Source organism: Trachymyrmex septentrionalis, unplaced genomic scaffold (assembly GCF_001594115.1).
Source record: "Trachymyrmex septentrionalis isolate Tsep2-gDNA-1 unplaced genomic scaffold, Tsep1.0 scaffold37, whole genome shotgun sequence".
NCBI classification, from domain to species: domain Eukaryota; kingdom Metazoa; phylum Arthropoda; class Insecta; order Hymenoptera; family Formicidae; genus Trachymyrmex; species Trachymyrmex septentrionalis.
Genome location: NW_017305536.1, coordinates 5,854,652 through 5,867,247, shown reverse-complemented (window position 1 = coordinate 5,867,247; position 12,596 = coordinate 5,854,652). Strand labels below are relative to the sequence as shown.

General features: G+C 30.8%; 2 protein-coding genes across 2 annotated transcripts in view; one reads left to right on the top strand and one right to left on the bottom strand.

Moving 5' to 3' along the window:
• Nucleotides 1-4,877: 4,877 nt before the first annotated feature.
• Nucleotides 4,878-7,694, top strand: LOC108750497. The gene is made up of 6 exons (XM_018489969.1): nucleotides 4,878-5,322; nucleotides 5,389-5,612; nucleotides 6,529-6,588; nucleotides 6,653-6,857; nucleotides 6,919-7,028; nucleotides 7,347-7,694. The coding sequence occupies exons 2-6, from the start codon at nucleotides 5,538-5,540 to the stop codon at nucleotides 7,602-7,604; spliced, it is 708 nt and encodes a 235-aa protein (XP_018345471.1). The 5' UTR covers nucleotides 4,878-5,322; nucleotides 5,389-5,537; the 3' UTR covers nucleotides 7,605-7,694.
• Nucleotides 7,695-9,149: 1,455 nt separating this feature from the next.
• LOC108750733 (adipocyte plasma membrane-associated protein) overlaps nucleotides 9,150-12,596 on the bottom strand; it is a 5,102-nt gene continuing 1,655 nt past the window's right edge. Inside the window, exons 3-4 of the mRNA XM_018490428.1 lie at nucleotides 10,668-10,953; nucleotides 9,150-10,567 (exon numbers count right to left, since the gene is read on the bottom strand). Of these exons, the coding sequence (XP_018345930.1) occupies nucleotides 9,436-10,567; nucleotides 10,668-10,953 (1,418 nt within the window). The 3' untranslated portion in view covers nucleotides 9,150-9,435. The remainder of the gene's footprint in view (nucleotides 10,568-10,667; nucleotides 10,954-12,596) is intronic.

The window sequence follows — 12,596 nt, the reverse complement described above, 5'->3', positions numbered from 1 at the left end:
CTAGCCAATCAAATTTGGGTCCTAAATAGGAGCGCAATATTCAAATACAATATTGATAAAGTGTAAATTAAATGTAAATTAAATATAAATGTAAATGTAAATTAATAAAAGTATATAATAAAAAATAAAATAATGATAAGCAATTGCATTAATAAGTACTTTTTCTCAAAATATTAATGTTTAGTAAATGTATTGTTGACTATAAATATGAATATTATATAAAATTGGTTATTCTAATCTTTATAATAATAGTTTATAATAGAATTTTTTAAAGAAAATTTAAATAAAATAAAAATAAGTAAATTTAAATAAAATAAAACAATTGGAAGAAGTACAATAGAAATTTTTAAGTAAAATAATTCTTTATATTAACTGTCTTCTAATACACCACATTATGTCCACTGAAAAAATTGATATTTCATTTTATCTTCTTCTCCGTAGCAAACACCACTTAATGTTTGTCTAACATAACAATCAGTGTGCACAGAGCTACCCGATGATATAAGGTATCTTTTCATCCCCACGTTTATATTGTACAACATATTATGAATGAAACATCATCAGACCACTTGCGAATAGAAAGATTTATTATACAGTTAATATACAAATAAATTTTGGCAATTTAACCAATTGGTCTTTACAAACGAATTTTCAATATTTTTGCTTGCCTAACATCTTGCATTTCTAAAATATGCATTCGGATAAATGAAATTTCCACTTTAATCTGTTCTCGTTTAATGGGAAAGAATTTTTATAGCATATTTCTTTTCTAGTATCATCCCTTTCTCGAAAGCCTTCACGATTGCATCCCTATTTGCGTATCAGCGCACCTAGAAAAAAATCCGATGATTCAGTGAATCATTGTTTCGATCTGGCCAATTTCCTCGAGGGAGTCGAAAAGTTCTACGCGAGGAAAAAGGCAAGAAAAAAAGAAGAAAAAACACAGCTTGGTCGCACTGCACGAGTCCATTCAAACGCAAAAGTGGGAGAAGATTGGCACTATCTCAACCATCTCTGCATAGTTGGTATAAGCTCCGGAGGACAGATTACTGTCACGTTCAGTTTCGCTCGCAGCACAACACCGTGAGCTCCAATTACGCGATCACTCCAATCGCTTATTAGAGTTCAATCGTATCGGCAATCAAAACACGTAGACTTTTCTGTAAAAGTTCACGTGACATCTATCGAGAATTTTTCTCATGATTTCGATAACATGCGCATCCTATCTGGATCAGTCTGGGCAAATAGAAAACTGCTTTCTTCATCAGTTTTTGAGTAAAAACGAAGGTCGAGTGAAAAGAAGCCAATAAGGTAATCTTTTCATGCTTTTCACGTTTGCAGCAGCCTAAAAGAAGAAGAAGAAAAAGTACATTGGCAGAAAATTATTTGCAGGAAATAGCGATAGAAGCAATCAGTAGCAAGCAATCGTGGAGCTTGACGTTCAATTTCTTCTCTTAAGAACTGCAGAAAGCAAACGAAGTTCCTTCCGTGACAAACGCCAGTGTGGCCTACTAATCCGTTGACCCTAGTCACTTGTGTTGCGCCAAACAAGTGATTCTTCTCTTGGAGAATATTCTGAAGTTCACATTGCCGATAGCTTCTTTGGCGTCGCCCAACTTAGCTATCTATATCGGCGAGAAGGAGACTCGTACATCGAAGAATCAGGAAACGAGAGAGATGATGTCATTGTCCGACCTGATTTACGACAGGCAGCTGAGCACGTTAACAATCAGAGGTGAGCTTCGTAAGCTTAACTTGAGTGTCCGCTTCCTCATCTTTGTGCATCCGACTCTACTCCTCGTACGATGTTTTCACAGAAACCTCTTGTAAACCGATTGTATCTGTGTCGATTATAATCAAGCTGGTCATAATTAATGAAATTGTCATTACAAAATCATTTTCTGCTTCGAATTTCTTACATAAATCGTTTTATTCCATTCTCTAAAGCTTCGTGCTATGAAAATCTTCCAGCGTGGAAAAGACCACATATTCTAAAGTTTTTCTTTTCAAATAATACAATTTCGTCAAGTAGAAAGATTCAAAAATATTCATAAACCATTCAAGCTTCATTTTCACGATAAAAATAATCATTTCTTCTCTTTATTTTATAAACGTGCGTCTCGTGATCATGTTTTGTTCTGTCATCTACTTGACCAGAAACTTAAAAGAAGGTCGATTGGTATCGGACAAAAAATGTTTAACTTAGACACGTGCACTAGTATTTCAGTTACTGACAAATCCATCTGCATATGAAAGCCGAAACCTTTCTGTATTGAGACAGAGGCAACGTTATTTACGAGTTATTGTATACTTGCACTCATACTTGTTGTGCAGCTTGTTGTATTTATGAAGATAGCTTCATCAATCAGTCACATTATTAAATATAAGTGTAATTTCGACTGTAAAAACTTTTTTAGTTCATCAATATAAACAACATATATTATTCTTTAAATCGTGGGTTATATATTTTCATTTTTATATATTTTCATTTTTTATATTTATATATATTAAAAAACATATTATTTTATATCATTTTTAGAAAAATACGATTGAAAGGGTTTTTCGATATAAAAATAACATTATATACTTGATTTTTGCCGTCTAATAAAATAAAACCTCAAAAACATCTAAAATAGCCGATATCACCCGAGATCTTCCTTTCCTCTATTTTATTTACGTAAAATCATAAAATATAGTTCATTAATGTTCTATAAATACAAACTCGTCTATGTAGAATTGCAATTATTCGTTTTGCAGCTAATATAATCCTAGTGATAGAACATACATTCGAAATCAATGTCCAATTAATTCATCAATTATCAAAACCGGACTGTTATACAATACATGATTATAAAAAATATTGCAGTCATCGATAAAAAAAATTAATTTCAATCTATCGTCAGTGTTTCCCGAATAAGGAAGCGGCTGTATTAAAGAAAATTATTACTAGATAATCAACTTGCAGTCAATATTAATGCATACATCATACATGCACGTGTATCTATTCAGAAATATTTCATTATGTATTTGAAAAACGTCTACTTGGAAAAATCCGCTTAAAGTCGTTAAAAACTAATATCAAGATAAGCGCACTGTGCATTTTATTGTGAAAAAGTCGCAACCTTCTCTATAAATAAATGTAGATGACGAGATTAATACTTTATCGTGACATTTCGTAAAGCTAATTTGATGCGGAGATAGAGTGCATTAAGCAAACTGTTTCGATTATCAAGAACTTTCGTTTTTTTTTGTGTGCCTTTTTGTGCTAATAGAATAAAATATCTCAAGCGAACGAACGTCACGCGTCTTATTGTTAGCCTCATTCGGATATCTTATCCGTAATCTATTCTTGCACTATCGTAAAAAAAACTCCACGCTTGTACTATCTCCGTTCTTATTTTACATAAATTTTATTATAGTTACGAGAGCCGCGGAAAATTTATCAGTGTAATACTTTTCTTTTTTTCGTATATTTACAAACGCGACATGATAAGGACGACACGTGAGGCATAAAAGCGACAATTGTTTATTCCGCTCGCTCATTATACGTAATATGGCAATTGTATCTAATTAAACATGGACGGCGTTTACATCGCTTTAATTAAGTGTCCCTGCAGCGGCGCGTTGGCAGCAAGCAAAGGAGATGACGTCTGCCGATAATTAATCTCACGATTTACGGAAAAGTAAAAATTATTTTCAATGTCAAGATTTTCCGAGAATTTACATGATAATAATATTCGATGATTATTACTTTTAAAACGTGTTGTAAATTGCGTTTATAGATTCTGTTGATGATTTGCGATATAAGAAGTATCTTGTTCATAAAGTTTATAATCTCGATGTTTATCATGGCGAGACGGTTATGATCGAGTCAGAAGATCATACCAGAAAACTCAAATAATCGAGAGAGAAAGTGAAAGAATATATACGTTAACAATCACTCGTTAATCGTTTCGCGAAAATAATATTATCCGGCAAAGATTACAAGCTTGAGATATATCATTATAAGTAAAAAATATAAAAATTATTAATAAAACGTTTACTGAACTGATAATGATAGTTTTAACATATCAGAAGTGTAAAAAGAATATCAATTCAAAAACATATATATATCGTGTTAAAATTAAGTATGACTTTTTAATTTGTGGAAGAATTAACATTACCGATTCTCCGATCGGAGACCGGATATCCGATATCCGGTAATTTTACGATCCGATGCATCCTTAATATTAAGTACGTCTTTTTGTAAAAGCAATTTTTAGGAAGAAATCCGTCGTTAGCATATTATAATTGCAATTACAATATATAATAAAATTGTTCAATTTAAAGAATAAAACAATTTAAGCTTAAACTAATGATTCTTCTTTTTAAAAGTGTCCTGTACGGATTTCCGATAAACTGATTACATCATTCACATTCGAGAGAAAAATTTCATCAATTTAGTGAACAATTATGTAATCGCCGCAACAATTTGTAATTCCTTCTGAATTCCTTCAATTCATCTCAACTGTGCTTTTTTGTTTTTTTTTCTTTTTCTTATGGTTATTCTACAATGTGCTTTTTGTTTTCTGTTTCTTGCTTTTGGCTATTTTTTACATCTTGTCTTTTTGTTTCTTATTCGGTTTTTTGTTTTATGTCGCCCGAGTTAAAAGTTAACGAACTTCGGAAGAAACGGGAAACACGTAGCAAGAAATACAATCGTCGATAAAATGATTGCAAAGGGGGAAGAAACAAAAGGCAAAAAGCAAAAAACAGAAAACAAAGAGCGCATTATACTTTTTTTCTTCCTTTCTATCCGATACTTCAGTGCCGGAATGCCGGATGCGACGGTGTACCTGATGACCTGGGTACATCTCAATGGCTTTCAGAGTGCATTTTACGTCTCGTGATAGTTTTTAGACGATAGGGTGAAAAGTGCGGGTCTCGCATAAATTGACCGGGAAATTTAACGTATTTGATAATCGAACATCATTGCTTTCCATTTTCACAAGTGATACTGAGTCTAAAGTTATGTGATTATTTTATATTCAGATTATGATGTCACTACTTACTTATTTTGAACGAAGTTATCACATAACAACACAGTTTATAACCTCACTTTTAATGTGAGTTAACAAGACTCAGTAAAGGAATAAAGAATATGAGTCTCTCGAGTTTGTACAAACTGTAGGTAAAAATTCAATTGTATCTCATTTGTGAGAATGAAAAGAGACGTGCATTCAACTGAGTTATGACATCACAAACAAGAAATTATATGAGATTAGTGTAAATGGAAAGCAACTAAAAATAATTACGCAAGGTCAGCGACAGACAGCCGAAAAGGTATTAGAAAAAATTACGGAAATTATTATGGTGAAATTGCACGTTACAAGCATTATGTTTCTATAGCCGAAAGGATACCGAGCGTAAATTGCGAGAAGAGGAATCGTAGGACACAACAAATAGTGTCAAACGATCGTGATCACTGTGCATATCACGAGTCAGCTGATCGTGTACGAACGAACATCCTTGCACGTCTGTTCAGGATCGCGTGGACCATGGCGCGTAAGGATGCCCCTTCGATTTTCGAACGATTGCAGATGTTTATGGAGGACGAGATGAGACCAGGAAGGGTACACGACGTTTTCCTAACCTTTGTCACGTGCTTTCCGCACAGAAGTATAGAACACACAAATTAACAATAACACACATTACACATAGAAAAATATTCATTTACTAAAAAAATACTTAATTTACTTTCTTCCTTTCAAGAAATGATTATTTTTAATATAGAATATCTTGATAATTTTAAGTATACTAGCTTATATATATATATATATATGTGTGTGTGTGTACGTATGTATATATATTTTATGAATTTTAAAAAAATTTGTTATGTACTCAAAACAATTATTAAACAAGAATTTTCTTTTGAAAACTAATGTAAAATTGATCGAAGAAGACTTTATGTAATAAGCAAATCAAAGTTTATCTTAATTTACTAATCTTAATCTGAAGCATCAAACGTACTAGAATTTAGAATATATTTTAAATAAATTTAATGCTTGTGATGAATTTGTGATAGATTTGCAAATATATGAATTTTTTAAGTACTTGAAACAAGTAATTATTACTTGTGTACAGTATGTGTTTTTTTTACAAGTATCAAGTATATATTAATCCTTAATAATCTCGGGTTAATTTTCATCACTTTAACAAATATACAAAAATTATTAAGTGATTCTTATATATACTTGAATACCTTTAGAAAATATTTATAAGGTCGTGTGTTTAAAAGAATTGTATATAAATGTAAATAATTACGTGATGCTCCTAGATTTTCAAAGAAAATAAATATACAAATGACCTAATCGTATTAAGAGTTATTAATTATAATTTTCTACATTATAATCTAATTGTTATGTAGGTACAACATGTGTTATATAACATTTATATTGTTGAGTGAATAATTATAATATTGATATAATTTAACTGTTTTATATTTAGTGTTGATTTACATTTTGTACTTGCTATCTTTCTTTTTTTCAGCTTATTACTTACGGAATTGCCAGTGCCGGCCTGTTCGCAGCCCTGTACAAAATTAGACCTGTGAGTCCATCTAATCATCTGCCTCCACGAATCTCACAATTGATTCTCTCTCGTTGCTTTCCAGTTCGCCAAATTCACGAAACCGTCTGACGTCCCATTGCATTTCCTGCAATCACGAGTCCCGCTTCAGGGTACTGTACGGCACGTGGAACCAAGCTCTACCAGGGTTTTGCTAATGGTCGATCATCGACCTTTACTGCCTTTTCTCCATTTAAACAGCAAGACTTACTTGCCTGTCAAAATCGGTGGCGTTAACATTACAGGCAACGGTAGGTATTGAGTTGATTACGAAATCCATAACTATTTTTAAATCGTGGATCAATCTTGTAGGTGTAAGTTGGTTGCAAACCGTGCTCAATGAAAAATTCATCACGTTTGTGCCTGTAGTTAAAGAAAAGGAGTATTTGGAGTGCGTGGTTGCGATGCCACAGAAGGATCAAGTAAGAAAAACAGATAATATTCATATCTAGTTCTTTCCAGTAAGAGACATAACATAACAGTGATCATTTCATCTTTGTTTAACATTGGCAACAAGATGAAAATAGATAAGATTCGAAACATTCAATCAAATAAATTGAGTAAAAATATTTTATTAATTAACGCTCCAATTGCCATGATCTCATTAGCCCTCAATTTTACGTTTTAATTTTTTAAAGATGTAACAATTTATTTGTGTTATACTGTGTTATTTATCTCTTATTGGAAAGCACCCAACATTGAATATTTATACTGTGTTCATGCATCATTTTTACAAGTAGGACTCGTTAGAGATTGGCGAGGAACTAGTCAAATTAGGTCTAGCTACAGTACACGAACCTTGGATAAAGCTAAAGGATAAGCAAGTTCTAGCGTATAAAAAGTCTTTAACAAACGCGCAAAAGTGGGCAGTACGTAGGAGAAATGGATATTGGCATTTTGTCAAACAGCCAACTGTTTTATGGAAGATACAAATGTTCATGATTGATAAAATGAAATCATTGTTGCCTACGATTGTAGTAAAACGACTTGATCTGTGAATGTTCGACTTTGACAATAAACTTCCTGAGTGATATATTTTTTAATAGTTTGTACAAGAGAGAGAATGCATGTATTATGTACTTAAGATTTTTAAATAAAAATTTAATAAAATTTATTTTCACAATTTCGTGTGTTTTCTTCTAAACAACAGCCGTGTGAACTGAGGGTTAGTGATTTATTTCAGCCGAAGGCTTTGACATTTGAATTGTTTTGAATCTTCATAGGCATCTTTATCTTCTACAGTTCGAAGTTAACTTCGAAGATTCGAATTTTTTTGAAGCTTCGAAATTGTTAAAAGTAACAACTCTAGAGTGAATGTCCGATTTAATAAAAAAAAAGTGACATTCGGAAATATAAAACTAATGTTGAATCTTTTTCTTAGATATTTTGAGTATGTGGAAGTAAATAGGTGAAGCGTTTTTGGAAAGTCTTAGATATTTGCAAAAGTGATAATATCGAAAAAGACGATTTTATTTTTGTAGTTGCCAAACTGTACAATTCTTATAATTATCTTACATCTCGAACCTAACACCATATAACAAAGTTATTATTTATAATCGTCGATCAACTTAACAAAAACACTTATGTCAGTCCTTTATCTATACCACTTGTTTTAGTATGTTTTTTCTTACTTGTTAAAACTTGCGTAACATTTTAATGTCCATGACGTTATGATATAGTTACAATTATATGAATATTATTCGTATTATAAATAAAAAAGATATAAATAGACTTACGGAAAATTATTTCACAAACATAAATACAAAATAATTTAAATATTTTGACGGGATATAGCCGCTTGTTTCCTTTAAAAAAATATTTGTGCTGCCAGATAATTACTTTAGAGTACATATCATAGAACATGTCGGAATGAATTCCGATCAAAATTATTCCGTTTTTCCTAGAAAACACAACAGAAATCTAGGAAATAAGTGAATAATTCCGATCGGAATTCATTCCGAATTGTTCCATGATAGATGCCCTGTATTTTAATATACATCTTGTATATTTAAACAAGCTAAGATAAAGCGATAGATATTCAGTCTAAAGTAATAATTAAGATTGCTTTTTTGATTTAAAAAAGTACCAAATTCCTTTTTTTTGATTAAAAAAAGTACCAAATTCCTTTCATATCATATCGATTTTTAGGTATAATTAGGAGTTTATTATAAAGTATAAAAATTAGTACATATACTATATGAATGGAAAACGTATAATAAAATTTGCAAAAATTCTTTCAACTTCATATATACATTACAGTCGCCAACATATAACTTTCTCTAAATTTTTATCCTCATTTTTAGTCACTGTAATAAAACTGAGATAGATTTCTCTAATATATTTTTCGCATTCTTATCTATGGAATATACAAGTTATCCATCATCAAAAGTATAGCTAGGAATGTAATTTATAAAAAAATCAAAATCAAAATGTGAAAAATTTTTAAAGGAAATTAATTAAAAAAATTAAACTTAAAAATTAAATCAATTATCTTTCAAAGATTTTCTCTTAATTTTAAGTTCCTACAAATTCCAATGATCTTTATTATTTTGATCAACTTATTTTTTGTAAAACTTTTTGCAATCAGCACCTGTAATAGATCATATAATTCGTATATACGTAACTTGTATACGTATATTCGCATACGCATAACACATATATTCGAATATAACAACGTGGATGATATAAACGCATAAGCAAAGAGATGAGAAATCGTTAATCTATAAATCTGTTTTTCCCTTTTAATGGAATGTCTGAAAAATATGAAGTGTACCGTTCAACAAGTGTTGGTGGTATCACAAATATATTATAGTTTATTAATTTTTTTAATTACAGGTCGTCTTTCGGACGGTTTGTTTCCTGTTTAACTTTTTCGGATTGTGATTTTTGCTCTGTTTGTTTTACAGAAGCATTCTGCTCTACTTTTACTTTCTTTTCGGATTGTGTCTTTGCATCCTCTTTTTTATTGCTCTTTTCGGACTTTGGGGAATTCAATTTCGCATCAACTGTTTTTGCATTGTCCTTTTTTGCTTCGGCATTCGTAGATGATTTAGTTTCCGATGGTTTCACATTGCTAGCTGTAGCTGTAGATTTATCCGTTTTAGGAATTGGAGATGGTTTTGACGTAGCAGTGGTTTTTGGCTTAGGTGTGGTGGTTGTGGGAGCAGCAGTTGGTTTAGGCGTTGTCTGGGAAGCTCTGTTCAACTCGATCGGTTTTACTGTCGTAGAATCCGCGTCTCGTTTTACTCTTTCTGTCTTTACATTAGGAGCAGCGACGTTCGGCGATTGCTTTTCACTCCTTATATGAGAAGATTGTTTTGCACTATCAGCTAAATCAGGGAAAGCTTGTTTCAACGGGACTCTGCCTACACAGTTTTGAAACGGAGAGCCCAACCACAAAAAGCCATTGTGTATATAAGCTGAACTTATACGACGAGCTGAACCATCGTCTGCAGTAAGGATGTCAATAATATTACCAGATGCATCTATTCTTAACACTAAACTTTTCTCCTTTGGATTACTTAAAAAGTCTATGCCTTGATATGATCCGATTGCATGTAAAATTCTCTCAGTACAGGGATTAGGATACACGTCATTTAATAGTTTAAATGGCAATTCCATCGTCATTGCCAACCGTACCAACATTTTTCTCAAATAGGGATGTGGTGCGAGAGATTGAAAAATCTGAGGATGATCAGGGTCATCAGCAACGATCAAACAAAGAAGGAAACCACCATGACCATCGCTGTGAATATTGTCCGGCATACCCGGTAATCCATCAATAAAAATCTCGTGCTGTCCTGCCTTTGATCCTCTCAAATTATATTTCATAATACGATTCTTTCCTGTTTCTGTCGCAAGTACGAAACTTTCGTCATCACTTAATATAACACCATTTGCGAATGCAATATTTCGTATCAATATTTCGTTTTCCTTCTTAGCTGCATTATAACGTATAAGCCTGTAATTAATACAATTAACTTATGTATATAAATATATATAATATGGGCATATATTTAGAGTATAGAACTAATTTTAGAATTTGTATCTTTTTTTATTACCTTCCCGATGGATTCGTTAGAAATGTCATTACTAAATCATAAAGTGCAAAATCTGTATTACTGTCAGTCCAGTAAATGTCTCCATTTTTTGCAATATCTATGCTATTTGGTATCCGTGGGACTTTTCCATCAATTGGTTTAGTAATGTTCACTATATTTTTATACTCTCCGGTTGCAACGTTTACTTGAAAAATTCCGTAATAACTGTCCACTACATATAAATTGCCTTTCTTATCAAACTTTAATCCCAATGGTCTTCCACATTTGTGTTCTTGCCAAATGCCATCTGTAAATTTCATAAGAAAATACATTATCAATTTTGTTATATATTTTGATATAATTAATTGTATTGATTTTACCCTAAAATTATTTATATTTGTTAATTCTGTATTACTTCATATACATATATGCACATCATGTTTTATTTAAAAAGTTAAGAAATATTAATTTCATTAAAATATTATCAATTTTGTTATTTTGGTTTATTATCTTATATAGAATATAAAAATAGAGTATAAAATCAAAGTCGTTAGTATTATGGCGCCTTCTAATAATATGATCAAAATTCGCCAACCTTAGCGAATATCATACATATAAATACATGATGTGTATAATTACATTTAATATAAGTTTATATTCAGCAAATGTGTGCAAAGATGGTTTATATATTGTCCATATTGTCTGGAGACGCTATGTAAGTATAATATTATGTTAGTATAATGTTAGTATATTATGTAAATATTATTTATCACATGTAGCTACATAGTTTAACAAAATATATCACATGACAAGTAATTTTTTTTAAGTATCACACGCCGAATTTTCTTATTCTTTGGATTTTGATTCAAGATACCAAAAAATAATTTTTTATGCAAAAAGTAACTGCTCAATACTAACTATAGCTCATGCAGTGTTTTAATAAAGGGATAAAATAATTCAGAGAGATAAATAACGCATTTCCTTCAAAAACATGTTGGACAAAAATTATTTTTAAAAATATGTAAATAATGATTTCTAAAGATATATTTGTAAAGTAATATTTAAATACTTCGGAGAGATAAAAATAATGTATATTTCCTTCAAAAATCGGACGAAGATTGTTTGGTTTCTAAAGATATGTAAATAATAATTTATAAATGTAAAATAGCGATTTTTATTTGACCTTGGAAGTCTCTTAAAAAAGTCATATCAGTGTTAAATCTAAATTTTTGTATCATTTTTTCGTAAATCAAAATGCAGAGAATAAAAAAAATTTACATATTATTTGAAAAAATCAACACTTATGAAATTTATTTCTAATAACGTCCCCTCCTAATTTGAGCGATTTATTGTTTCTAAAAAAATTTTTTTACAATAAATGCCATTTGATACCAATAAAACTTTGTTTAACATATACTGTCAGTACTGAACATTTATCTATAATAAATGTTATATAGTATAAATTTTCAGCACTGTCAATATATACGAGAACGCTACTAAAATCATGACTCTCGATATTTTCTTATCTATATATCTAATCATGCATCAACAAAACAACTTTCATTAAAAAACTTCTACCGATCGATGATTATTTTGTTCTACTTCTTTGTTCAAGTACAGGCGAGTTTTTAAGTTCATCCATTGATAAATAATTTTATGCAGAAAAATTACAATGTTATGTAAAATCATTTAATCAAAAATTACATTTGCATACAATATGATTAATCAGTGGCTAAATCGATTTAGGCCAAAAGATCATTAAAATCACATGTTGGAATTCTATTCTGACAAATTCAAATGTTCCCACCTCTCTCTCTCTCTCTCGTATTAATAGAAATTTATGTTCTGTTTAAAATTTTTTTTTTCCGATCTGTTAATTTTAAATATATTATTAGTTATTGCTGTGGATCTTTCTCTCTCTTTCTCTCTAGAGAAAGAGAGAGAGAGAGA

Coding starts and splice junctions, on each gene's coding strand:
- LOC108750497 (XM_018489969.1), top strand. CDS start 5,538: ATGGCGCGTAAGGATGCCCCTTCGATTTTCGAACGATTGCAGATGTTT. Junction 6,589..6,652: donor CCCTGTACAAAATTAGACCT/GTGAGTCCATCT, acceptor GTTGCTTTCCAG/TTCGCCAAATTCACGAAACC. Junction 6,858..6,918: donor CGTTAACATTACAGGCAACG/GTAGGTATTGAG, acceptor TCAATCTTGTAG/GTGTAAGTTGGTTGCAAACC.